The sequence below is a fragment of the Candida jiufengensis genome, assembly GCF_024610255.1.
Source record: "Candida jiufengensis strain CBS 10846 chromosome Unknown scaffold8, whole genome shotgun sequence".
NCBI lineage: Eukaryota > Fungi > Ascomycota > Pichiomycetes > Serinales > Debaryomycetaceae > Lodderomyces > Lodderomyces jiufengensis.
The window spans coordinates 630426-655973 of NW_026261555.1; the positions used below are offsets into that span (position 1 = coordinate 630426).

A 25548-nucleotide genomic window follows, 5' to 3' on the forward strand; every position below is an offset into this window, starting at 1 on the left:
TATATTTATATTACAAATAATGACAACAAAATCTAGTCAAATTATTACATTATCACAAATAAATTCATTAATTGATTCAAATATTCCTAAAAAATCGATAATTTGGAAAGAATTTGGTAATTATCTTGATAAAAAAGTCAATATTATTACAAACTCTAAAAATTCATCAAATCCATTTTTGAATAATAATCTTATTGATAATTCGTATTTATCACAATCAATAGAATATAAAATTTGTAAATCTTGTCAAAGACCAATTGGAATTCAAAGTTTAGAAAATCATTATTCAAAGTGTATTGAAATGAAACAAAAAAGACAACAAGAAATAGCTGATAATCAAGCTATTAATAATGGGTCCAACTCAACAACCATCACAAATAATAACAAAAAGAAAAGAAAAAATGGAGCATTGGATATAGATATTTCATCATCAGTTGATAGTACAAGAAATAATACTCCAATACCAAATACTAATATCAAAGAAATTGAAACTGAATTAACAAATGGAAATAATACAAATTCCAACAATATAAACAACAACACGGGGAAACCAAAGAAGAAATACAAGAAATCACAAGCTCAAAAGGAAAAAGAAGCAGCAAACGCAGCAGCTGCTGCTGCTGCTGCTGCATCAACAGTTGAAAAACCCATAAAAAAGACTAAGAAAAATTCAGTGTCTCAACAATCATCATCACCAACCATCAACCCGGCACAGCAAAAACCTAAAACTATAGCAAAACCAAAAGGTCCTGTAGATGTTGAAAAACAATGTGGTGTAGCATTACCTTCAGGTGGATTATGTGCAAGATCATTGACTTGTAAAACTCATTCAATGGGTGCTAAGCGAGCTGTACCAGGTAGATCAGCTCCATATGATGTATTATTACAACAATATCAAAAAAGAAATCAAGCTAAAATTGCTCAAAATAATGCATTGTTGGCTCAACGTAGAGAAAATGCTGCTTTTAATGATGATGGATCAGATTTAAATTTTCAAAATTCAAATAAGATTTTAGATCCAGATGAAGAAACTCATTTGGTTTTGGAAGGATTATCTAAAAATAATCCAATACCATTAGAAAGAAAAATAATGATGCCAGTAAGATATAGACATCGTTTTTTACAAGCAAGAGAATTTTACGCAAATTCATTAATAATATCAGCACAACATTCTCAACAACAACAACAACAGCAGCAACAACAAGCCCAACAACAACAGCCAAACGGAGAACAACAAACATTAGCTAACCAAGCTATATCAGGTTCAATAGGTGGTTTACAAGGTAGATGTGCTTTAATAAACGTTGATGCTCAATTAAATAATCAACAAGATTCTCAAACTCAACTGTTTAGTGCAATACCAGGAGAAATGTATCAAGTTAGAGCCCCTTCAAAAGCCATTTTAATGACTGCTCAACATAATAATATTCAACAACAAGCATTCCAACAACAATTTTTGAAGTATCAACAAGCTCAGCAAGCTCAACAACAACAACAGCAACAACAGCAAATGTTGATGAGACAAAGACAGCAACAGCAACAGCAACAAGCTCAAAATCAGTCAAATCAACAACAACAACAACCACAGCAAAAACAAGCTCAAACTACATAGTATTGCTATTTCATTTCTTTTTAAAGTATTAAATTATTAGTATATATGTCTTTATACAATACATATCTATAAAGCTAAACTTTTATAAATTCTACTTTCGTAAGAAACTATTATACAATGATAAAGTAGATTTAATTTCATCTTTTTCATTAGCGCCTAATAAATCCCATTCTTGTTTTAGCTTCTTTATTACATTTTTATCATTAACGTCCAATTTTTCTTGTTCTTTTCTTATTTGTTTGTAGTATTCAAATAATTCTTCATCGTCTTGTTCGGACTTTGGGTTCTCTAATTTGATTAACTGTTGATATTTTTTTGTTCCAATACCATTTAAAATTTTTAAGTTATTAATATATGGCTGTTTTTCATTAACTGAGACTATTTTACCGTATAAGTAATCTTGTCCACTCATCAACAAATTCTTGTATTCCTCTTGTAAGTCGTCTTTTTCCTCTGTAGTCATATAAATCCATTGAGTTTGTAATTCTAACATATTATTTTCTTTTGGGAATCTTTTGGCTAAGAAATAATTGAAAACGTGAACTTCTTTTAGATTATCAACCAATTGAACCAGGTTAGTAGTTGAATCAACAATGATTGAAGGTGGAACAATTGTAGATTTTAAACCTGTTGTTGCAGAAGATGGTGGTAATTGACCCCATATTTCAGTTACTAAATTTTTAATACCTTGTTTTTGAGATTTTTGTGCTAATGATATTTGGTCACCTAAGTATATATCGTTACCTGATTCTAGTAGTTGTTTGTATTTTGTTACGTACTCGTTTTGTTCATCTTCATTCATTGATTTCCACTTGGTGTTTAAGTTATTCAAAGTCGATTTAATGTTTAAGTGGTCATTTTTTTCAGTTTGTAGATTTTCATAAATGAAATAATTGTACCCATGTATTAAATTCAATTCACCAATAATGGTAATATTACCAACCATTTGATTTTTTGAAAATCTTAAATTTGGTGGTTGATCAATTGTCAATTTACTTGGTGCTTCTGATAAAACCAAATCTTTTTGATGATTCTCAATTGTGAAATTAGTATCGAAATCCGACGTTGTGCCTCGAACATGTATCAGATCGTATGTTTTTTTGTTCTTTATAATTTTGAGTTTTTCAGGTATGGTTGTAATATGCCCATTTAACATATCCTTTCCAGACATTAATAAACTTTCATACTCCTGAAAAACTTGTGATTTTTCTTTTTGACTCATTTTAATCCAATTTGATTCACATTGTTTAATCAATTTATTTAAATTTATCTCTTCATCTGATGATTCTAGTTTCGATTTATTGATTTCTCTACCTAAGTAATAATTCCAAACATGAAAATAAGTTAGTCCATATACATAAGTGATTCCAGTCATTTCATTAATAATGAATTTTAATCTTGGAACTTTTCTTATTGTATTAGTTTTTGAAGTTCCAGGTTCTGGTTCATAACTAATTTGAGTAAATTTTTCTTTAATTGACACAACACCAGTTAAGTCGTCATTAAGATCTTTTCCTGAAAGTAATAAATTCTCATATTGATCTTTTAAATTATTTCTTTTTATAGAATTAATACTTCTCCAACTGGTATCTAATTGGTTTAATGTCTTGGTGAACTCTGCAGCTGATAAATTTTTAAAATTTAATTTAGTTAATTCTTGAAATTTATAAAATCGTTTGATCTTTTTGGTTGTCAACGGAAATTTTATCGATGTAGTACCGGATGTTAGATTATATCTATATTTTGGAGTTTTGTAAACTTCATTAATATCCTTTTTGACTGAATTATTATTTTCATTAGTTTCATTTAAGCTTACATTAAAATTTGAATCAATTGGATCATTTAATGTAACGGACTCTTTGGTTTTATCTAGTTCATTTAAATGATTTTTCTTGATTAAAATTTCATTTAAAATATTTTCAAACCCTATTTTAATTAATTCTTGTTGTCCTGAAGTCTTTCTTGTCCATAATGCTAATGATTTTTTTAATTTGTAATCTTCGGGTAATGATAAACTATACTCCGCCATTTTAAGTAATGTATAATACTTCTTAGCATCTTGCTTGTTTAATTTAATTGGTTGAAATGCTGATTTCTTAGTTTTCAAAACTTGTGCTTTAGATGATGAATCTTCAATTGCATCTTCTTTCAAGGGTTGATATTGAGCATTGTCGATAATTGACTCGATTTGTATAGTATAGCATCTTTTATAGGCGGTAAATGTTCTTAATTTAGAGAGAACATGTCGTAGTATCATTTAATACTATATAAGTAAAGAGTTGTAAAAAATCGTTTTAGATTTTTTTAGTTGCAATTTTTCAAAATCAAGTCATAGACACAATTAAGACTACTATTAAAAAAAAATTGGCTGCTAGACAATTTGAAGAATCTCAGGGCATTAGTATCCATACAAGGTATCAACGGAAGTGAAACTTTGTTAAAAATCAATTAAACTTTTATAAAGACTATTTACAAATATATATACAAGAAACCATAGAAATCTATCAATCTACTGTAGCACGTTTATTTTCCGTGTTTTTATCATCAGAATGTCTGCTCTTTTCACTTCTTTTAATTCGATTTTCAAAACTCAATTCATTTCTAGTTTTCCTACATCTAAACCCATCATCTTCAACTAATTGACTTAATCTTGAAGATAAATCAACTATTTCACCACTATAATAATCCTTACCAGAAAGTAATAACTTTCGGTAATCTTTATGATATTGATTCTTTATGTTCTGTGGTAACTTTTTCCAATTATTTGAAATTTCCAATTTTGTAAGTCTTGGTATTTGAGTTAATTGTTTTGATTGATAGTATAACCATGTATGTTTGAGGTTGAGATTACCTTTTATTTCTACTTTATTGTTTGTGATTTTGAATCTTAATTTTGTTGATTCTTTTGGTTCTCTTAATTTTGGACCTTTTTTAGTTGGTTTTACTTCTTTTGTTGGTTTTGGTTCTTGAGATTTTTTTAATTTAGCGTTAAATTCTTCTAGATTTATTTCAAGCATTTGTTCTTTAAACAAGTTCTTGCGTTTTCTCATTTCTTCATTTAATTTGAGTTGTTTTCGTTTAAGTTTAGTTGGTTGAGTTTCTGGTTGATAAGTTGTACACATTTCGTTTATGATGTAATCTTGAATTTCTTTGTTAGATGAGAATTTTCTAAGCTTGAATATATTTTCTAGGAATAATTGTGGTTCTTTGTCTGTTATGTGGAATTGTTTAGGGATATAGAACCAACCTTTTGATGTATGGATTGCTGATGTTTCATTTGGTTGTGTGTCTGGGTTGAAATTTTTCGGGTCGTAATCTTTTAATTTAATTGGTTCTAAAGATTTTCGGTTTTGGCCACTTGATACTTCGTGTTCTTGCTTTGAATTTCGCTTTGATTTTTTTAAGGGAACGTTTTCAAGTTCCGATTTCTGATTTGTTTCTGATGATGTACTTTTGAATTTTTTAGAAATCTGAAATTTATTGTGGAGGTTGTTGTTGATGACTTTTGGAATTAATAAATAATTTCTCGGTAGAAATCCGGATCTGTATATTGCTATCATCATCCTAGTAAATTGTTCTTCATATATTATTCATTTTTTGAATGATTCTTAAAAGAATTGATTATTGTGAAAAATTGCAAAAATCATTTTGTATAAATTGACGCAACCTCATTTCTTTCTATGCGCGTTAATTGACCCAAACAAATTTTATGAAACAAACTTAAGTTCTTTTTTGTGTTACTTGCGTACCAAAGTTTTTAAATTTATTTGAATCAAATTCTTTCAGATACAAAATAAATTATTAATATACTTCTAAACCCTACATATCTGATAAGTAAAATTACCGTTTAAAGTCAAGGAAGTTTAACTTTAGGTGCTGTATCGAGGGTTAATTTTAGCTAATGTAAGAAGCATCTAAATAAAGATTTTATTTTATTAATTTGATGTTAATTTTGCAACTTTAATCAATTGTTTAAAGCGTATAAGAAGTCCTGGGTGACCAATTTATACATGTTGGAATTTGGCGAATTTTTCGGATGAAGTAAATGGCATCTAATCTGGCAATTAAATTGATAATCAGTTATTGCATGTCAAAAGAGTGAATAAATTAGAGCCTAAACATAGCTTAATCATGTGGTGAAAAATAGAGGAAAGAAATAAACTAAGTCATGAACTTTACCAAAGAAATAGATTATTACAAAGATAATGTTGAAACAAATGTCTAATATACAATTACAAATATATAAAAGAAAAATAGTAATAATAATAATAATAATAATACTTTTTTTTGAAAATTTTGTAGACAGAATGAAAATGTAAGAAATATAATTAATTAAATGAATGAATGAAATGACGAAAAATAAAAATTGAAAATTGTTTTGTCTATCGAAAGTCCTATATTGTTCCGTAATTGCTCTAGCTCTTGAAATACTTGTCAATAAAAAATCAAATTCATGAAATCATCTATACAACAAGCCAATGAACCACCAAAGAAAAAACTTTTTATAATCAGCCAAAACTTTTAAACTAACCTAAAGTTCTTCACAACCAAATTAATCACCATTTTCAATTTCAACATTCCAATTAAACCCACCAATACTATCATTCAACGAATTAGAATCAACATCAACAGGTCCATCACCCCATAATTGATTAATATCAAAATCAATATCATCAAAATTAGTACTTGAACTATTTTGTGGTGCTCCACCACCACCATTACCACCACTTGATCCTAAATTATTAGATATGCTATTGTTGCTAGAAGCAGTATGACTTTGATTTTGATTTGAAGTGGGATCAGATAATAAATCAACGCTGAATAAATTATCATTTTCTGAAGATCCAATTATAGCAGAACTGAAATCATCACTTGATTTTTTGAAATCTAAGGTGGTTGGTACATTTTCTTTGGAATCTTCTTTTATTGTTGTATCTATTTTTTTCCCTATTCCATTAGCTTGTGAAGATAATGAAGTAGATGATAAATTTTTTTGTTGTTTTCTTGGTGATTCATTAACTGTATTCATTTTTCTTTTTTTCTTATTATCTGCTATTGGTTCACTTACTGGAGTTAATGGAGTGAATTCTTTTTTACCTATATTAGGAGTGTTTGAACCTCTTCTTTGTTGTTGAAGGGATGGTTGTTGTTGTTGTTGTTCAGTGCCGGCACTTGATGGTTGTGAAGCTAATGGAGTATGAGCTTGTTGTTGAGGTGTTGAGCCAGTGATACTTTGTTTTCTTGATCTTTTTCCAGTTGATTCCTTTTTAGGTTTTTTGTTTCCCATTGCAGGTGATGGTTTATTTGCAGTTAATGGAGAAGGGTTTGATGTTGCTGGTGATGGCTTTTGGGTTGTGAAGTTTTGTTGTTGTTGTGGTGGTTGAGGTGGAGCGTTGAATATTGCTGGGGAAGGGTTTGGTGGTTGTTGTTGTTGTTGTTGAGGTGGTAACATACCATTTGACATTAAATTTGTATCTGAATTACCAGTATTTCTAGCAATTTCCAACCTCTTTTTGTTTTGCTTTTCTAACAACATCAACTGGTTTTGATAATCTTGTAATGCATTCATATTTCTTCCATTTGGTACATTTGTATTAATACCTGTTGATTGTGGTGGTTGATTTGGATTTACTTGATTTTTGGCTAATTTACCATTTGTTGCATTAGAATTGACATTACCGTTCTTACCTTTTATATTTGATGTTGAATTGGTTTGTCTTGCAATTGGTGGAGCATTTTGAGTTGGTAATGGAGTATTTGCTGTAGTGTTTGGAGTTATGTTAGTGTTTTGTTGAGGTGCAAATTGTTGTTTTTGTTGATTTTGATTGTTACCATTGGGTATGGGAGAATTCATCATATGAGGAGTTTGTTGTAATTGTAACCACGGAGCAGCAGGTGAATTATGATTTGATACATTATCATTGGTTTGGAATTGATTTTGTTGTTGTTGTTGTTGTTGTTGTTGAGCAGCCACTGCAGCTTGTTGACGTAAACTATTCATTTGATTTTGAGCTTGTTGTTGAAAAGAATTTTTCAGTATTTGATTTTGTGGGAGTTGTGATTGTTGTTGTAAGAAGAGCTGTTGTTGTAAGGTTAAATTATTTGGATTATTTCCGCCAGCCATTTGTTGTTGAGGCATTGGTTTTTGTTGAGGGTCTCCATTTGTAGGATTTGAACTTAATTGTCTTTGAGCAGCAGCAGCAGCTTGTTGTTTCATCATCATCATCATTCTTTGCTGATCAACAGCTGAATTTGGTGGTTGATTCATCATTTGACCTTGTTGTTGTTGTTGCTGAGGTGGTTGTTGAGGAGGTGCTTGGCCAGCTTGACCGTTTTGTTGTTGTTGTAATTGCTGATTCATCATAAACAATTGTTGAGCATTTTGAGGTACCATGTTAGGAAAAGTAGTCGATGAAGAAGAAAGTGGAGGTTGTTGCTGTTGTTGTTGCATTTGAGGACTTGGGATAGGAACTTGTTGATTTGTAATTTGTGATGGTTGATTTTGAGATGGAAATTGTCCTTGTGGTTGTGGTTGTCCTTGTAAACCTTGAGGTGGTTGTGGTTGTGGTCCTTGTGGTTGTTGTTGAGGTATAGCTTGTTGCGGCATCTGTTGTGGATGTGACGGTATTTGTTGATTTTGAGGGTGAAGTTGTTGTTGATTTTGTTGCTGTTGCTGTTGTTGTTGCATTTGTAATTGTTGTAAATGTTGTTGATGTTGTTGTTGCTGTTGTTGCTGTTGTTGTTGGTGGTGGTGTTGTTGTTGTTGTTGAATATTCCCCATTGCCCCAGGCATAAACATAGCTAATTCTTGTTGTTGTTGTCTCTGTTTTAATAATTGTAATTGATAATATTTTTGAGCTAAATTTTGTTTAACATTATTACTATTATTATTATTATTACCATTCTCTACTGAATTAATTCCTCCATAATTTTTAATCAGAAAAATATCCCAAAATATCTGCCACCATTCAAATAAAAAACTTTGAGGAGAATCCATTGCTAAAGACATTTTAGGTAAGTTATTATCTTTGAAAAACTTTAATTGCAGTGGTGATTGATTAGGTTGCAGTTGCAGTTGTTGTTGTTGTTGTTGTTGCTGTTGAGGTGATTGTTTTGATGATGAAGGAATTTCTGCTTCGTTTATAAATATTTTAGCAGTTTGAGGTAATTTTTGTTTAATTAAAAAATCATAAATATATGTATTTAATAATTGTTTCGAGTTTGATGCATTTGAATCAGATATAGTTAATAATGATGATGATATTGGTGAACTTGAATTTTTAGTAGTTGTATTTGAATTATTAGTTTTGATATTGTTATTGTTATTGTTATTATTAATATTTGAATTTAATTGTGGTTTTTGTTTTGATAGATTAGTATTTGATGAATTTGAAGTTTTAATGGTAGATGAATGATTACCATTGGTATGATTCATTATAAAATGATTCTTGTTGATTATTTAGTTTTGACAACAACTTTTCGTCTTGTTCTATAAATGATAATTTTATAATCTATTTTATAATGTAAAATTCTACTAATAATAATAAAAATGAAGTATTTCTGTAGTTTTAAATGATACAATTAATAATGATAATATATAGTTATAAATATATACTATTAAATGATATATAAATTTGAACTTGAATAATCAAAAAGTATTTTATTTTGAATTGTGGTTATATAAAAAAAAAATAATATGATTATTATTTATGATTATAATTTTAATATTTTTTTTTTTGATAGAATTTTTGAAGTTTTTTATTTTTTTTTTTTTTATTTTTACTTTTGATTTCTTTTATTATTTTTATTATAGAAATAAAACAAAAAATGTATAAGATAATAATAATAATAAATTTGTCAATACTTTTGTAGTGACTTTGATTAGACTAATTTGAAAAAACTAATGCTCCTAAGATTGTTATTCGATCAAGATTCTTTGTTATAATCTAAAATATAAAGAAGTTTTAAATAAATTCTGTACTATATATTATTTTCTAACTATTGAATTTTTAAATAATTTTTTCTATTGTTTAAATTTTAAATTTCGACCTAACAACTTGATTAAACAGGTGAAAAAAGATAAAGTAAAATAATTCAATCTCGAGGGTATATAAATTAACTAAAACTTATATCTTAGATATTGAAATCTTGATCTTGCCATACTTTTTTCAATAAAGTTCAAAAGTAAATAATAAATAAAAAAAGCCGAAGATCTAAAACCATCGTAAGGCATTATGTATGATGAAGATCTTTAAATTTTAAAAAATCCATCTTAAAATTAATTAAATATTTAAATGGTCTCCCTAATTGTTCAATTTGATAGATATTTAAGGCGTATTTTCTAATCTTTTTACTTAATTAGAGTACAGTAATTGATTGTAAAAGAATATTAATTTTTATTTTATCAATTAAAAGTTTTTACTTTTTTCTCACTTTAATAGAATAATTTGTTATAAAATACAAATGTAATTACAAAATCAAAGAGATCCCTTGAATTAAAATTATCTACAATTTGTGTGTATAAGATTAGATTCTGAATTAGAAAGTAAATTCAAGCAGGTAAGTATATATTTTTAAATAGATCTACTTTCATATTTTATTACAATTCAATTAAAACAGTTTAGATTTAAAAATGTTTAAAATAATAATAATTAAGATTTACATAAAAGAAAAGTAAAAAAATAATAATTATAAATTGAAAGATTTGTGGAGTAGAAAATTAAGAGATACAGGGTTCAAAAGTCTGATCGAATGTTATAATATCAATAATATTCAAAATGTTTTACTACTAGATTTAATTCATTCATTAAATTATGATAAATTAAACAAATTTGAATTTGGGTAAAAAAACATGATAATAATAAATGATAAATATTAGATAAGAATTCTCCTCAATTATATAAATTTCCTAAAGATAAAAATTTATTAATTAATTAATTCAATAATTCAAATAAATAAATAAGAAATGATCTTTGTATGTCGTGTACAAAATACAATTTAATTTTTTTATTTTATATACAGTCTTTTTTTTTTAATTTTCATTCAATTTTTAGCAAAACTTTTTGATTTTAATATTGAGATTATTATACGGATATGAACAAGTTTATTAATTACATAGTAAAAAAACACTTAAACAATATTCTAAATAGACTATGGCGAAATTGGTATCGTGAAATAAGGGAATGGATTTTTTTTATTTTCTCATTCTCTGAGTTCTACTCCATAAAGCGTTTTCCTATTTATGGTATAATTTTCACTGGATTTAATTATAATATTATTTGATAAGTATTATTATATTTCAAAAATTTTGACATTATTATTTTTTAATCTTTTATCATTAAATTATTATCTAATTAGCGGTGAACTTCAATTACTTGCCTTATTGTTGTTACCCACAGTTCACTGAGCTTTAGTTTAGCTCAAAGTTTAAATAATATTCTTTATACTGACACCAGTTTTTTGAATTTACTCTTTAAAACATAATTACATTAAATTTTGTTCCAATTTACTTAAATTTGGTTGCAAAACCTTGAAAAATAAATCTAACTTAAAAATATACCCACGAAGTTATCAGTCCAAGCACAATAAAACATCATGTGTGTATATAATGGTGCTCAAGCTTGATACAACAGTAATTGTGAATCTCAGTAGAGGAATTTGATAATCATGATAATGTAAAACGTTGTTGTATAATTATTGAGTTTTTGTACTGCATATAGCACCTGTTTTAGTTTCATCATCAATAGCTTTTGAGTTCAATTTGAGCACCGTTATTTATTATTGCTACAAATACGTAAAAAATTAGTTGCGCTTTGGTTGTAAATTTCAGTATGATGTAAGTTCTTCGTAAATATGTATAGAACGGTATTGGTTATTAAAAATTAATATTCGAAAGCTTATAGGTTTTTTCAAAAAAGCTTAAGGTTGTTGATAAGATACCAAAGTTAGTCAAATTGTTTTCTAGATTAATATACCAATTAAGTGTTAAAAGATTAGTATCACCTTCACATTTCCAAAATCAATTTCGTTTATTTTCAGCTATATCAACATTACAATATTCAACTACCAAAATGAAAAGTTTAAGTGATTTTAAAAAAGGTGCTAAAATAAAAGTAAATGATAGAATGCAAAAAGATTATGAATATGAAATAGTAGCAGATGGTTTAGGAGCAGAAGCATCGGATTTTAATGAAAATGGATTCAATCCAGATTTAACACCAGAACAAGTTTTATCAGAAGGAGCATTTGAAGGAAAATATCTTAATGATTGTGAAGAAGAATTACCAAAAGAATGGTTTGAAAACCTGAAAAAAAAAAGAGTAGATGTTGGGAAACCACCAGATATTGAATTAAATAGATTCAAAATTAAATCAAGACAATCATTAGTAATATGGAGAGAAAATGATTGGGTAATGGGTGATGATCCAAGAGGTTGGTTTCAATGGTATTGTAGATATTGGTTAGGTAGAAGAAATGATGAAATTGATAAATTTCAAAAAAAAAGATGGAGAGCTTTTAAAAGACATCATGGACAAGTTAAAAAAAATTGTAAAAAAGGTGATTTAAGTTGTAGACCTAAACAACGTCAAGCTCTTTTACAATGGGCTTACGATCCATTTGTTTAAAATTAGCTGCAAAAAAATATGAAAGTGTTATCTGTTTGAAGAGCCAAGTATATTTTCAAAAGTTAAGTTAGTTTAAAAATGTATACATTAGTCAATATACATCAAATAATATCAACTTCAATTCTGTCTCACTCTCATTAGCTAGTCTTACTCTCTCCATGTAATCTTAAATTGAATGGTACTTTCATTCATTTGTACATAATCTTGTAAGTAGAATACCAGATCCTGTATATAGAAGATTCGAGAATACTTTATTGAAAAGACCGCTTTTAAATAATTTTTGTACATTATTTCAACGAAAATTGATATTTTCAAATTTTGCATTTCTTATATTCTTTTTAATTCTAGACAAGTATATCATTATATTATTTTCTATTTTTTTAGAGATTAAGAAATAAGGTCAATTGGTCAAATATAAGTTGAATTGAAGTCATAGTATATAAAAAAAATAATGTCAGTTAAAACTCAAGCACCAACATGTTTATGGGCACAACGTTCAAGTGATTCAGAAGCATCAAAGAATGTCATATATTTAACAATTGAAATATCAGATCCAAAAGATTTACAAATAGATTTAAAACCAACAACATTAAAAGTAACAGCAGATTCATCAGATAATAAAATTCATTATGATTTAAATTTAGATTTTTTCAAAGAAATTAATGTTGAAGAATCAAAAATAAATACAGAAAATGGTCAACATATATTTATGGTATTAAGAAAAGCAGAATTACAAGAAGAATTCTGGCCAAGATTAACAAAAGAAAAATTAAAATATCATTATATCAAAACAGATTTTGATAAATGGGTTGATGAAGATGAACAAAATGAAATAAATGATGATCAAGATGATATGATGGCTGGTATGCAAGGTATGGGTGGTGGAATGCCAGGCATGGGAGGAATGGGAGGTATGCCAGGTATGGGCGGTATGCCAGGTATGGGAGGTGCTGGTGGACCAGGTGGTATGGATTTTTCACAATTATTAAGTCAAATGGGTGGTGCAGGTGCAGGTGGTCAACCAGATTTAAGTGCATTAGCTAGCCAATTGGGAGCTGCAGGTGGTGCTGGAGGTGCAGGTGGGATTGATTTAAGTGCATTAGGAGGATTAGGAGGTGGTGCTGGTGGTGATGATGAAAATGAAGATGGTGAGCAATTAGAAGAAGTTGAACAAATTCCTGAAGATGATGAAGAAACCAAATGAGGAGAGGGATTTTCGAAATGACTTGTTTAATTTAAAAAAAACTTTGAGTTAATGTTGTATGTATATATATTATAATAAAAAAGACACCTCATTCATTACTCAATCAAAGGATTTATTTGTAATAAATTCTTCTTTGCTTATTAATTTAAACCATTTGATCATTAAAACTCGTATCTCAATTTTGTCATCATTGAGAGTTTTGTCATTTTTAATTAAAATCCGTCTATCTTTAGTTTCTTCTCTATTTACATATAAATTTGGAATCTCTATTTGACCAATTAATGGATTCTCATCATTTGATTTTTCAATTCCATCGTTAAAAACTATACTAATATTTTTGTCTTGTTGAAATACAAATAGTTGATGAAATAACTTATTTAATTCGAGTGCACTAAATTGATTGTGCTTTATAAATAAGTTTGAAGTTTCATCAAATCCTATCTCAATGTAATTTTTCAAAATTCCATATATTGCAACGAGAGCTTTTTCTGTAGATTGATTAAAACTGTGAAAATCTTTTATGAACTCATATAGATCATTCCATGATTCAATTAATATAATCTTGAACTTAATTATAATATTTATTTGTTTTGGTGTTAGATTAAAATTTATTAGTTTTTCGTTATACAATTCCAAATCTGAAATTAAAATATATCCATTGTTGTAATTTTGATCTATTAATAATTTTATAAATTGATCATATGTTAATTCTTCATCAAGGTATAATAACATTCATTTAATCAAGTAGTTGTAATGATAATAACGTATGTGTTTTATAAAAGTCGTGTGGATTTATACTGAAACAAATTTTTTGAAAAATTTTGATTTATATATTTTATAGGTTTTAAAAATCAATTAAAACCTTTACAGATTCTTCAAGAATTATGTTAAGGAGATCGTTCAAACCTCTTCAGAGGTCGTCTTTGTTTTTAAGATCTTATTCAGAAGTACCGCAAACACCACAACAAAACTCACCATCTTCAACAGAAACCAAATATGAACATAAACTATCACATAAAGAATTAAGAGAACAAGCTATAGCAGAAGCATTAGCAAGAGAAGAAGAAGCAATTGAAAAATCTAAGAAGATAAGAGAGTTGACTGAAGAATCTAGAGAGCTTATCAAAACTTTAAATAAAACTCCAACAAATTTAATACAGGAACGTATATCAAAATTAAATAAAGATTTATCTGAAATATCAAAAGATAAAGTAAAACAATTAGATGAAGAATTACGAGAGTATATGACAAACAATATGAATTTAACTAATGATATATTATCGAACAGACCTTGGTTAAAACAAACCCAACAACAACAAATCGCTAACAAAGGAACTTCATCATCATCAACATCATCATCAAATCAATTCACTTCGCAATATCCAAATTTAAAACCAACTCCAGATTATAAAGATTACTCAAAACAAGAATTATATTTAAGACAATTAAATTATTTAAGAACTTCCGGATTATTAGGTTCAAAATTAGAGAATATATATAAACCACAAAATGATACAATAAAACCACCAAAAATTTCACAAACTACAATAAAAAATTTAATGGCAGCTGGATGTCATTTAGGTCATTCTACATCATCATTTAATCCAAAATTCCAACCATTTTTATATGGAACTTATGAAGGTATTCATTTAATAGATTTAAATCAAACAATTGAACAATTAAAATTAGCTTGTAAAATAATTGAAGGTATAAATGAAAAAGGTGGAATTATATTATTTGTAGGAACTCATAAGAATTGGTCAATACAAGAATCTTTAGTATATGCAGCAAAAAGATCTAAAAGTTATTACGTTTCAAAAAGATGGATCCCAGGTACAATTACAAATTATTTGGAAATAAATAAACAAATAAAAGATCCATTAATGAAACAAACAATAGATATGAATGATTCAAAAGTTCATGTACGTACAACAACAACAAATGATAACTCAATAATAAAACCAGATTTAGTTATAATTTTAAACCCAACAGAAAACTCCAACTGTATAAATGAATGTATTTCATCAAATATTCCAACAATAGGATTATGTGATTCAAATATGGATCCAAATTTATTAACTTATCCTATCCCATGTAATGATGAAAATGTTCGTTCTGTTAATTTAATGTTGGGAATAATGTCAAAAGCTGGTGAATCTGGATTAAATAAAAGATTGGATATTATTAAAAAATTAAAAGAAAATGAAAGACAACAATTGGAAAAACAAAGTAGATATCAACAACAAATTGAGCAAAATGATGGTTCTGTTGTTGCTTAGGTTAGTGTAAATAGTTTATTAAAATGTACATATTAGAAATGCATTTATTACATACAAATTATGGTATAGCTCAGAAAGAAACATACACCAGAAAAAGATTACATCGGTTGAAGAAAAATTGTAGTCTTTTAAAAAATGTCAACTGTCGACACTTAGATTCAGATATGTATGATATTAATTATTTGTACTTACTATATGTCTAAATTATATAATTTATAATTTTTCTTTAAATTCTTTTTCAACTAATTCTATAGCTTTTTCAATACCAGAAGAATTATCACCCATACCTTGAACAATATTACCTTTACCACCAGCTTTTCCACCAATTTCATTACTTACCAATTTTGAAATTTCAGTAGCATCTAAACCTTTTGCAATAGCTTCATCACTAATATAACAACCATGAGCAATTTTATCACCATTTGATAATCCACCAGTTAATAAATATATTGATTTTGATTTATCTTGTTTTTTAATTAAATTGAATGATTCAGTTATTGATTTTGCGTTAGCATTGATTGGAATATGAGAAACTAAATAATTAGATTCTTTATTTTCATCTAACCATTTTTTAACTGTATCTAATGTTTTTTTATTTTCTTCTTTTTGAATTTGTTTTAAATTATCTTTTATTGATTTATCTATTTTATTGAATTTTTCAGTTAATTTTTGTTTATCAATTACTGATATTGATAATTTTTTCAAAGATTGACCTAATTCTTTAACTTTATTTTCCTTTTGTGATCCATTTGGTAAGAATTCAACTTTATTTAATTCTTCATCAAATTCTTTTGCTAATTTTTGTACTGAATGTGCATCATGACCTGTAACTGCTACTATTCTTCTTATACCTTTAGCAATACCTGATTCTTCTATGATTACTAAATCTTTAATCTCATTTGTCTTTTGTACATGAGTACCACCACAAAATTCTATTGATAATGATCTCCATTCTTTATTTTGTGGATCTTTTAATAAATCTTCAACTGATACACCAATTGATACAACTCTTACTGGATCTGGATAAGTTTCTCCAAATACTGCTCTTAATCCATTAATTTCTTTTGCTTCAGTTAATGAAACATCCTTATAATAAACTTGTTTGTTATCTTTAATATATTGAGTTGATATTTCTTCAACTTTTTCTAATTCTTTTGGTGTTAATGCTTGTTTATGACTAAAATCAAATCTTAATTTTTCACTTGCAACTAATGAACCCTTTTGATCAACTCCATCACCTAAAACTGTTCTTAATGCATAATTTAAAACATGTGTACCTGTATGGTTATTTCTTATTGGCCATCTTCTTAATTCATCATATGCTGCAATTATTTCATCACCAACATTTAATTTACCTTCAGCTAAATAACCTGTATGTAATACATAACCTGCATAAACTTGTACATTTTCAACATTAAATTCAGATTTTCCATCAATGACTAATTTACCAGTATCGTATTCTTGACCACCTTGTTCTGCATAAAATGGAGTCTTGTCTAATATTATACCATATTGTTTTGATTCATCATTAGTCTCTATTGATTCAACAAATTCGCTTCCATCGTAAATAGCTAAAATTTGAGCTTTAATATTTTCAACACCATATTTTGCTTCATCGTTAGTTTTTGGTAATTTTTTATTATCCAATTCAGATAATGCATGAACATCTAATTTAACTAAAGTTGATGCATTTTTACTACCATTACCCTTTGAGGCCTCTCTTGATTCTTCTTTAGCAACTTCGAATCCTTCTTCATCGATTTTTAAACCAGCTTCTTCAGCCATTAATCTAGTTAAATCTACTGGGAAACCATAAGTATCATATAATCTCCACACATCTTTACCAGATAATGTTTGTTCAGGTGTTTTTGAGGCAATTATAGCATATTGTTCAAATAATTTTTCACCACGATCTAAAGTTTTAGCAAATGATAATTCTTCTTCATTTAAAATTTCTTTTAAATCTTGTGAGCCAGTTTCAATTTCTGGAAAAATTTCTTTATTTTGTTCAATAACAACATCAACTAATTGTTGGAAAAAGGAACCAATCGGATAATTCATATATTTACGAACATAACGTGAACCTCTTCTCAAGATTCTTCTTAATACATAACCTCTACCTTCATTATTTGGCACACCACCATCACATATAGCAAAAGTTAATGTTCTTACATGATCTGCAATAACTCTATAAGCAGTATCAATACCATCTTTATCATCACTTCCAAATTTTCCTGTGTATGGTCTAACACCAGTAATTTCTCTAATTTTATCAAAAATTGGTGTAAATACATCAGTATCATAATTTGAATATTTATTTTGTAAAATAGAAACTAATCTTTCAAATCCCATACCTGTATCAATATGTTTATTTGGTAGTGGTCTCAATGATCCATCAGCTTCTCTATTATACTGTATAAAAACAATATTCCATATTTCTAATACATTTGGATCATCCATATTAACTAATGAAGATGCATTTCTACCACCAATTCTATCATAATGAATTTCAGAACATGGACCACAAGGACCTTGATCACCCATTTCCCAAAAATTATCTTTCGCATCACCTGGTAAAATATGATCTTCTTCAACTCCAACATCTAACCAAAATTGTTTTGCATCTAAATCTGGTTCTAAACCTTGTTTTATATCTCCACCAAAATATGTTACATATAATCTATCTTTTTCTAACCCATAAACATTTAATAATAATTCCCAAGCATAATCAATAGCTTCTTTTTTAAAATAATCTCCAAATGACCAATTACCAAGCATTTCGAAAAAAGTATGATGATAAGAATCTCTACCAACATCTTCTAAATCATTATGTTTACCACCAGCTCTTATACATTTTTGAGAATTGGCAGCTCTTTTCAAAGTAGCAAAATCACTAGAAGGATCAACAGTTCCTAAAAAAATAGGTTTATATTGATTCATACCAGCATTGGCAAATAATAAAGTTGGATCATTATGTGGTACAACTGATGATGATGGAACATAAGTATGTTGTCTTTTATCTTTAAAATAATTTAAAAAAGTTGATCTTACTTTTGAAGCAGACCAATTTGTTGATGGTGAATTATTGAGTGATGTTGTTGACATTATTCTTCTGAATGTCTTACTTATCATACAATTGTTCAAAATTGGTACGTGAATTGATCAAGTTGTTTGTTCTGACTCAATTTTTTTATCACTAGTAATTTGTTGCAATTTTTTTTTTTCTCTCGATGTTTGAGTTTTGCAACAACATTTTAGAGATAAAAGATAAAGATATTAAATCATGATCTAAGGTAAAGATACAATTCATTGACATATATATTAATGCGATGTCCATACTTTAATAATTCTAGCAAGCTTGGATTATCATTTCGGAAATCAGCTCCCAGTTTACCACCAGTTATAATATAAATCGATACACTATTTTAATTCACAATCAAAAGTATGACCCCAGAATAATGTGAAATTGTTACTTGGGCTACGTCCATCAGCAATATTGACTCCACCAAATCTATTACTCATAGAAGTCGATGCACAAGATTATCCCATAATCATTTGACTAATATGTCCACAAATTTATCTTCATTTCATTTAATATTGTCTTTGCAAATCAATCATTGAATGAATACCTGCAGAGTATTTAGTAGGAGAGATGATCGATTTGGAAGAAAATGGTACTCAAAAATGATTCATTTGATTTAAAATCTAAATAATCTATAAAAGTTCACACTTGAGAGTGCAACAATTAACAGAAAGAAATATAATCCATCCTAAATTCTCCATTCTAAACCCAAACTTTCAAGACCTGCTTATAATCCAACTTGAACTAAGAAATGTTTACTATTAATATAAGCTAAAACTTCAGGTACATCTTTTACTAATTCACCACCTAAACTCATTTTAGTTAAAAAATCAGGAATCATACCACCAGCACTTGAAGTAGTAGCAACAATCCAATTTACTGAATGGGCAGTCCATTTAATTTCTTCAATTGAGATATAAGTACCTAAAACTCCATCTTCTTTACCTTTTATTGGTACACTTATAATTAATGCTCTATCATTTGCAACAAATACGTGAACTAATTCATTAAAATATCTTTTTGTGAGGGGGAAACCGAAATTATATAAAGCATGAATTGTGTAACTCCAACCATTATCTTCATATTTTTTTAAATCATTTACAATCATTTCTTGAATTGGATGAACATAATTTAATTCATGATTTGAATGAGTAAAACCAATTTCAGTAGTACCAATTATGCAATTTTTAAATTTTTCAACATCAATATTTTTAAGTTCTGTTTCTCTAGCACACCAATAATTACCATCTATTGTCTTGTGTGAAGTCTCAACTGGGTAAGAAGTATCTTGATAATAAGATTTACCTTTTTCCCAATTTGGTATTGATTTTAATATTTTTTCTGATTCTTCTAATAAAAATTGACGTGGAGTATCAATTGAATATTCTTTTAATGGTAATGACATTATTGATATACTTATAAAGTGAAAATTGAACTAAATTAAAGATCAAAAACTTGATATTTAATAATAATTTTACATTTTAATTAAATTTAAATTGCTAAAACTTATACTTAGTTTATATATGATCATGGGATATCTAAAACACTACCAAATTTTTTAGTATGGAATTTTTAAAACATGAAAAAGGTCTCAGAAATTCTGTCTAACTTCAAATTATTAAATTTATTCTATCAATTTCTTTTAATCATTCATAATAGTAACTTTGCCTTAAAATCATAACTACTAGTATATGAAAAAATACTTATTGCATTTATTGCCGATCACATAATTAACATATAAAAAAATACCGATCATAATCAATGTCACTGACTCCAATACTATCGTATAAGAAACCGAGTAAAGAACCAACCCCAGCATCAAATGTATCAACTCCAAGACTGAGTTATTCACCTAATTTACCATCCAATTCTAATTTTACTAAGGCAAAAGATCAACAAGTACCACAACCCCAACAAACCACTAGAAAAATTTCATCAAGAAGGAAAGCATTACAAGAATTTTATCATCTACAACAATCTCAACAATCATCACAATCTAATACTAGCACTAATGAGACTATAAGTACTGATAATGGCGAGTCTACTCTTATTAAAAATGAACTAATTGAATCACCACAACATTCAAATGAACCAAAATTATCATCAATTGAAGATGTGGAAATGTTTGTCAAAAATTCATCAAATAAAGATATACTAGTTTATCGAAATAAAATTCAACTGCAATTAGATTCTTCAAACCAGAGAAAAAAAGAAATAATATATGATAATTACTACGAATTAATCAAGCTAAGTAAAATGTTAGAAGATATAACAGATACGAGTAAGAAAATTCCCTCGACTAGAGAAAACCAAGTAAATGAATTGACTGGATTCAAAATTTATGAAAATGATGAACAAACGCATAACTCAGACTCAACTGATGAATATATCAATGATATCTTGCAAGAACTATCTGACTTTAATTCAAATCAAATTTCAAATTTTACTGATGGTGGTTTTAAAGAGGTGATAAAAAGACTTAACGCAAATCAAGACAGAAGCTTATCAAGTGCAAGTATGGCTGGGATCTATAATGAATCAGAAATTGAGAATTTGTCAGAGGAAGAAAAAAGCAAGATAATAAATCAATTAAATTACATCTTATCGTTACCTGATCTAGAGTTATCCCTAGAAGAACAATCAAAAGCAGAATCATTAATTGATAAGATTTTAGAATCAAACACAAATGAAGTACTAAATCTCCAACTAAATACAATTAAAAATAGAATTCATTAAACAACATACTTAAATATTCATTTCTTTATTTGCATTTTAGTAATTATAGTATATCATCAACAGCATGATTTTTAAATTTTTTAGAAGAACGATCTATACTTTTAATTTCAAATCTTGAACCTAATATTGTAAATTGTAAACTTTCTTGTTCTTGATCTTCGGATTTATTAGGTATCAAAACATCAAATCCGAATAATGTGTATTTTTTGGGGACCATTTTAAAACCACCAACCCATTGAGATGCAGATAATGACTTTAATTCTTTCTTTTTAGCAGCTACTATTTCTTCTCTAGTTAAAGTTTCATATGGCGGTGATGGTGGTTCTTTATCCATTAACCATTCTTTGTTTTCAAACCCTCTTGGAGTAACTAATATGAATGAATGTTGACAATCCCAAACTACTATACCTCTTGTCCCTACAACGTTATTATTTCTTGATTTTAGTACAGTTAGTAAACAACCATTAAAATCTGCATTTACTAATTTTGGTAATATTTGTTGAGTATTTAATTGGAATTTCCCATCGGGAGTAGATAAAAGATCTTGGATGTATGATTGCCACATTTCATTCATTTTAATGAATGATTCAAAACGAGGAATTTGATATTTATCTATTAAATAATCAATATTAAAAATATGATTTTCCTTTTGTAAAGTTTTGATCTTTTTGATAAGTTTGCGTTGTGATTCGAGTTGAGTGTTGATGTATACCTTTAGTTCTTTTCTAGTGTTTCTTTTACGTTGTGGTTCTATTTCATCTGATTGTGCTATTTCTTCGTTTTTACGTTTTTTAGGGTTGGATTTATCTATATGTTTGAATAAAATTGTTGGTTTTTGTTCACCTTCTGTTGAGTATCTTGATTCTAAAATTTGTATGATTTCATTATTGGAGTCGTAACATCTTGCTAGTAGCTTTTTCTCAAGTTCGTTTGTACTTGTCATTTGATTTGATGATGATGTTTCAGATTTTTAAAAATATATTTTTGATTTTTTTTTTCGATATCTTATCACTAAATGATATGACAATAATTATAAAAAGATCATTGCATCTTTTGAAAAACAGAGGTCTACTACGATACTACTCGAATATCAATGTTCCTTTTCAAGATGACTTATCTGATATAGACTTGGACGATTTTGGATTGAGTGATTTCAAACATTATAAAGAATCAACTGATGTGATTGAACAAAGAAAGAAATTATACCAATCAATAAGTGAAGAAGTAGCAAATGAACAACCCATAACATCATTAGAATCAATTGCAAGTGCAAAAGAACCATCGATTTATATATCAAAATTAACTGATCCATACATAAATTTATCAATTGAAGATTACATATACAACAAAATGCCATTATCTACAAATTTTAACTCCGAAAGATTAATGTTTTATACAAACTCACCATGTGTTGTTATTGGAAAAAATCAAAACCCATGGAAAGAAGTCAACTTACCAGTACTAAACTCATTAGGCTATCCATTAATAAGAAGAAAATCAGGAGGTGGAACAGTTGTTCATGATTTAGGTAATGTTAATTTTTCATTTATGACAACTAAACAGAAATTTGATAGATTTAAATTTGTTAATTTAGTAGTTGATTCAATTAATCAATCTGGAGTAGCTAAAAAGATTGAAGTTAATAAACGTGGAGATATAGTTACTATAGATCAAAATCAAGAATTTAAAATTAGTGGATCTGCCTATAAATTATCAAAGGGTAAATCTTATCATCATTCCACAATGTTATTAAATTCAAATTTGAAAAATTTAAGTAAAATTTTACATAGAGATGAGAGAAAATTGGGTGTAGTTGAAGCTAAAAATTCAATAGCTTCAGTTAAATCAAAAGTCACAAATTTAGAAATTGATAGTGATAAATTTATTAAAATAGTAAGCAATGAATTCAAACAAGAATATGGGATAAATGAACAAACAGTAAAGGAAGAAGAGAGTGAAGAAGTCAAAGAATTTGATGAGTTCAATGAAATGATGGGATTGACTGATTTTATTAACCTGATAAAAACAGCAAATGTATTTGAAATAAATTCATCTACGCAACTACCTCAAGAAGTAATAGATACATCAGAAGAATTGAAAAATTGGAATTGGAAATTTGGTCATACTCCAATATTCAATCATTACTTGTTAAATGATAAATTGGGTTTGAAGTTAAAATTTTATGTTGAAAAGGGCAAAATTGTACAAATTGATTGGGAGCTAGAGAAGCCAAATAATGAACTTCAATCTGTTTTAAAGAACTTTGAAAAAGGTGCTGCTGGAAAAGAATGTCGTGGTGATTTGATTAAAGAGAGTTTAGGATCTGATGACGAATTAAGCAAAGACCTCGGTAAGTGGTTAAGTAAAAGTATAGACGGATTATAGAAAAACTTGTTTATAGATCAATTATTTAGACTTCCTGTATACTCAATTCTGGTTGCAAAAAAAACTATTTGTATATATATATAGCACATAATTACCAACTTGTTAGCGAAAAAAAAAAGCAACCAATCTAATAAATTAATATTTGCAACATCTTGACGTATAATGTACAACAGGTTATTCATCAGATCCAGTATAAATCTTAAGCTAAAACATTCATGGTGTTTTAAGTTAGATTGACATTTAAGCAACGAAGTCTGGAGCATTTACAAATAATAGTTGTATAGGGTTGGTATTATTAGATTTGAAAAGTTTAAGACCTAGCAATTTGACTAAGATTTAAAATTGAGTTGGTGAAACAATATAATCTGGTGATGATGACGTATAAACATGTTTACACAAAACTAGTATCAAAACATCAAGAGAATTGTGAAAGAAATTTCATTTGTTAACAAAGCGATACAGCCCATTTTATATTGATCTTCATTGCGGAATTAGGAGCAGTTTCCAAAAGTAAATCATTTTTCAAACGTTTAAAAGAAAATTTGATTCTTCATTAAATTAGAACTAAAGTTTAAGAATAAAGTTTTAAAATTATGGGGAAATATAATTAATGATTATAATAAATCTAATTAATATATAGTTTATGATCTGCATCTTATGAGACAAAACATGCATGAAGAAAAAAAACAAAAGAGAGATGTGATTCATACCATTTGAAGACCTTATTTCGAAACAATCAATAAGGCAATCTAATTAATTAATAAGGTGATTATTGGTGAAAGCAACTGATAAAAACAAGATTGAGATGTAACAGAATAAAATAAATAGAAGCAGAAAAAAAAGAAATGAAAAAATTAAATAAATTCCGTCCGGCTTTTTAGGCTTTAGACTAAACCTGTTTAAACTTAATTTGTTGTTAATAAAAGAATTGGAACTCGTTGAATTTACAATCAATCATTACTCCAGAATAAAGTAATGACTCATAAATCTGGTAACATATTGAACACCAGTGTTATAAACAGAAGTCTATTGTTAAATAATAAGCCTAAATGAGTCTAAATAAATAACTGCTATTAATTAATGATCTAATAGTACAAAACCACAATAATATCAATCGTATTTGAAGATAAAAAGATAAGAAAATTTTTTAACTTTTCTTTTTATAAATTCTTAGCTTATTTTTTGCATCAATTGAATTTTATTGCGAATTGATTTTGATTTTGAATCTACTCTTTTTAAAAATAATATATCAAAATTTTAAAGATCAATTATAATAAATAATTATTATTTGGACTAATTAAAAACATTTAAATTATAATAAATTGTAGATATGATAAGTAATCTCTTTTTTTACTCCTATAATTCTTCTTATTAGATAATCGTAGTATCTAATATTTAAGGTTCATCTTTTCACTTTTTTTCCCCTTTCTCAATAACTTTAATTTAATTTACAAGATATATCATTCATAAACTTCTTTTAATCCGATTGAACTTGGAAATTAAAGAACTTAAATAAAACTTAAATTCGAGAGCAAATTTTGTAAGTAATAAAGAATAAACGTCTATTATAACTTTGACTTTATAGATCTAATTTTTCTTATATTCTTCTTTACATTATTACAATT

At 27.5% G+C, this 25548-nt stretch overlaps 13 protein-coding genes across 13 annotated transcripts; 6 read left to right on the forward strand and 7 right to left on the reverse strand. All coding sequences in view use genetic code 12, as the record gives it.

The window, feature by feature from the left end:
* Positions 1-19: 19 nt before the first annotated feature.
* Positions 20-1612, forward strand: KGF54_000571 (deubiquitination module subunit; the record flags this gene model as incomplete). Its single annotated transcript, XM_051766498.1, has 1 exon — positions 20-1612. One exon carries the CDS (start codon positions 20-22, stop codon positions 1610-1612), a length of 1593 nt encoding a protein of 530 aa, XP_051622560.1.
* A 91-nt stretch (positions 1613-1703) lies between these two features.
* Positions 1704-3869, reverse strand: KGF54_000572 (uncharacterized protein; the record flags this gene model as incomplete). The annotated part of the gene is made up of 1 exon (XM_051766499.1): positions 1704-3869. The coding sequence occupies one exon, from the start codon at positions 3867-3869 to the stop codon at positions 1704-1706; it is 2166 nt and encodes a 721-aa protein (XP_051622561.1).
* A 247-nt stretch (positions 3870-4116) lies between these two features.
* On the reverse strand, positions 4117-5175 carry KGF54_000573 (uncharacterized protein; the record flags this gene model as incomplete). Its single annotated transcript, XM_051766500.1, has 1 exon — positions 4117-5175. The coding sequence occupies one exon, from the start codon at positions 5173-5175 to the stop codon at positions 4117-4119; it is 1059 nt and encodes a 352-aa protein (XP_051622562.1).
* Positions 5176-6164: 989 nt separating this feature from the next.
* Positions 6165-9047, reverse strand: FLO8 (Flo8p; the record flags this gene model as incomplete). The annotated part of the gene is made up of 1 exon (XM_051766501.1): positions 6165-9047. The coding sequence occupies one exon, from the start codon at positions 9045-9047 to the stop codon at positions 6165-6167; it is 2883 nt and encodes a 960-aa protein (XP_051622563.1).
* A 2635-nt stretch (positions 9048-11682) lies between these two features.
* On the forward strand, positions 11683-12237 carry KGF54_000575 (uncharacterized protein; the record flags this gene model as incomplete). Its single annotated transcript, XM_051766502.1, has 1 exon — positions 11683-12237. One exon carries the CDS (start codon positions 11683-11685, stop codon positions 12235-12237), a length of 555 nt encoding a protein of 184 aa, XP_051622564.1.
* A 451-nt stretch (positions 12238-12688) lies between these two features.
* Positions 12689-13441, forward strand: SBA1 (Hsp90 cochaperone; the record flags this gene model as incomplete). Its single annotated transcript, XM_051766503.1, has 1 exon — positions 12689-13441. The coding sequence occupies one exon, from the start codon at positions 12689-12691 to the stop codon at positions 13439-13441; it is 753 nt and encodes a 250-aa protein (XP_051622565.1).
* A 99-nt stretch (positions 13442-13540) lies between these two features.
* Positions 13541-14173, reverse strand: KGF54_000577 (uncharacterized protein; the record flags this gene model as incomplete). Its single annotated transcript, XM_051766504.1, has 1 exon — positions 13541-14173. The coding sequence occupies one exon, from the start codon at positions 14171-14173 to the stop codon at positions 13541-13543; it is 633 nt and encodes a 210-aa protein (XP_051622566.1).
* A 152-nt stretch (positions 14174-14325) lies between these two features.
* Positions 14326-15720, forward strand: KGF54_000578 (mitochondrial 37S ribosomal protein uS2m; the record flags this gene model as incomplete). The annotated part of the gene is made up of 1 exon (XM_051766505.1): positions 14326-15720. One exon carries the CDS (start codon positions 14326-14328, stop codon positions 15718-15720), a length of 1395 nt encoding a protein of 464 aa, XP_051622567.1.
* Positions 15721-15933: 213 nt separating this feature from the next.
* ALA1 (alanine--tRNA ligase) lies at positions 15934-18852 on the reverse strand (the record flags this gene model as incomplete). The annotated part of the gene is made up of 1 exon (XM_051766506.1): positions 15934-18852. One exon carries the CDS (start codon positions 18850-18852, stop codon positions 15934-15936), a length of 2919 nt encoding a protein of 972 aa, XP_051622568.1.
* Positions 18853-19529: 677 nt separating this feature from the next.
* On the reverse strand, positions 19530-20207 carry KGF54_000580 (uncharacterized protein; the record flags this gene model as incomplete). Its single annotated transcript, XM_051766508.1, has 1 exon — positions 19530-20207. The coding sequence occupies one exon, from the start codon at positions 20205-20207 to the stop codon at positions 19530-19532; it is 678 nt and encodes a 225-aa protein (XP_051622569.1).
* A 356-nt stretch (positions 20208-20563) lies between these two features.
* Positions 20564-21538, forward strand: VPS51 (Vps51p; the record flags this gene model as incomplete). Its single annotated transcript, XM_051766509.1, has 1 exon — positions 20564-21538. The coding sequence occupies one exon, from the start codon at positions 20564-20566 to the stop codon at positions 21536-21538; it is 975 nt and encodes a 324-aa protein (XP_051622570.1).
* Positions 21539-21581: 43 nt separating this feature from the next.
* POP4 (RNase P/RNase MRP complex subunit) lies at positions 21582-22481 on the reverse strand (the record flags this gene model as incomplete). Its single annotated transcript, XM_051766510.1, has 1 exon — positions 21582-22481. One exon carries the CDS (start codon positions 22479-22481, stop codon positions 21582-21584), a length of 900 nt encoding a protein of 299 aa, XP_051622571.1.
* A 77-nt stretch (positions 22482-22558) lies between these two features.
* KGF54_000583 (putative lipoate--protein ligase) lies at positions 22559-23923 on the forward strand (the record flags this gene model as incomplete). The annotated part of the gene is made up of 1 exon (XM_051766511.1): positions 22559-23923. One exon carries the CDS (start codon positions 22559-22561, stop codon positions 23921-23923), a length of 1365 nt encoding a protein of 454 aa, XP_051622572.1.
* Between the last annotated feature and the right edge of the window lie 1625 nt (positions 23924-25548).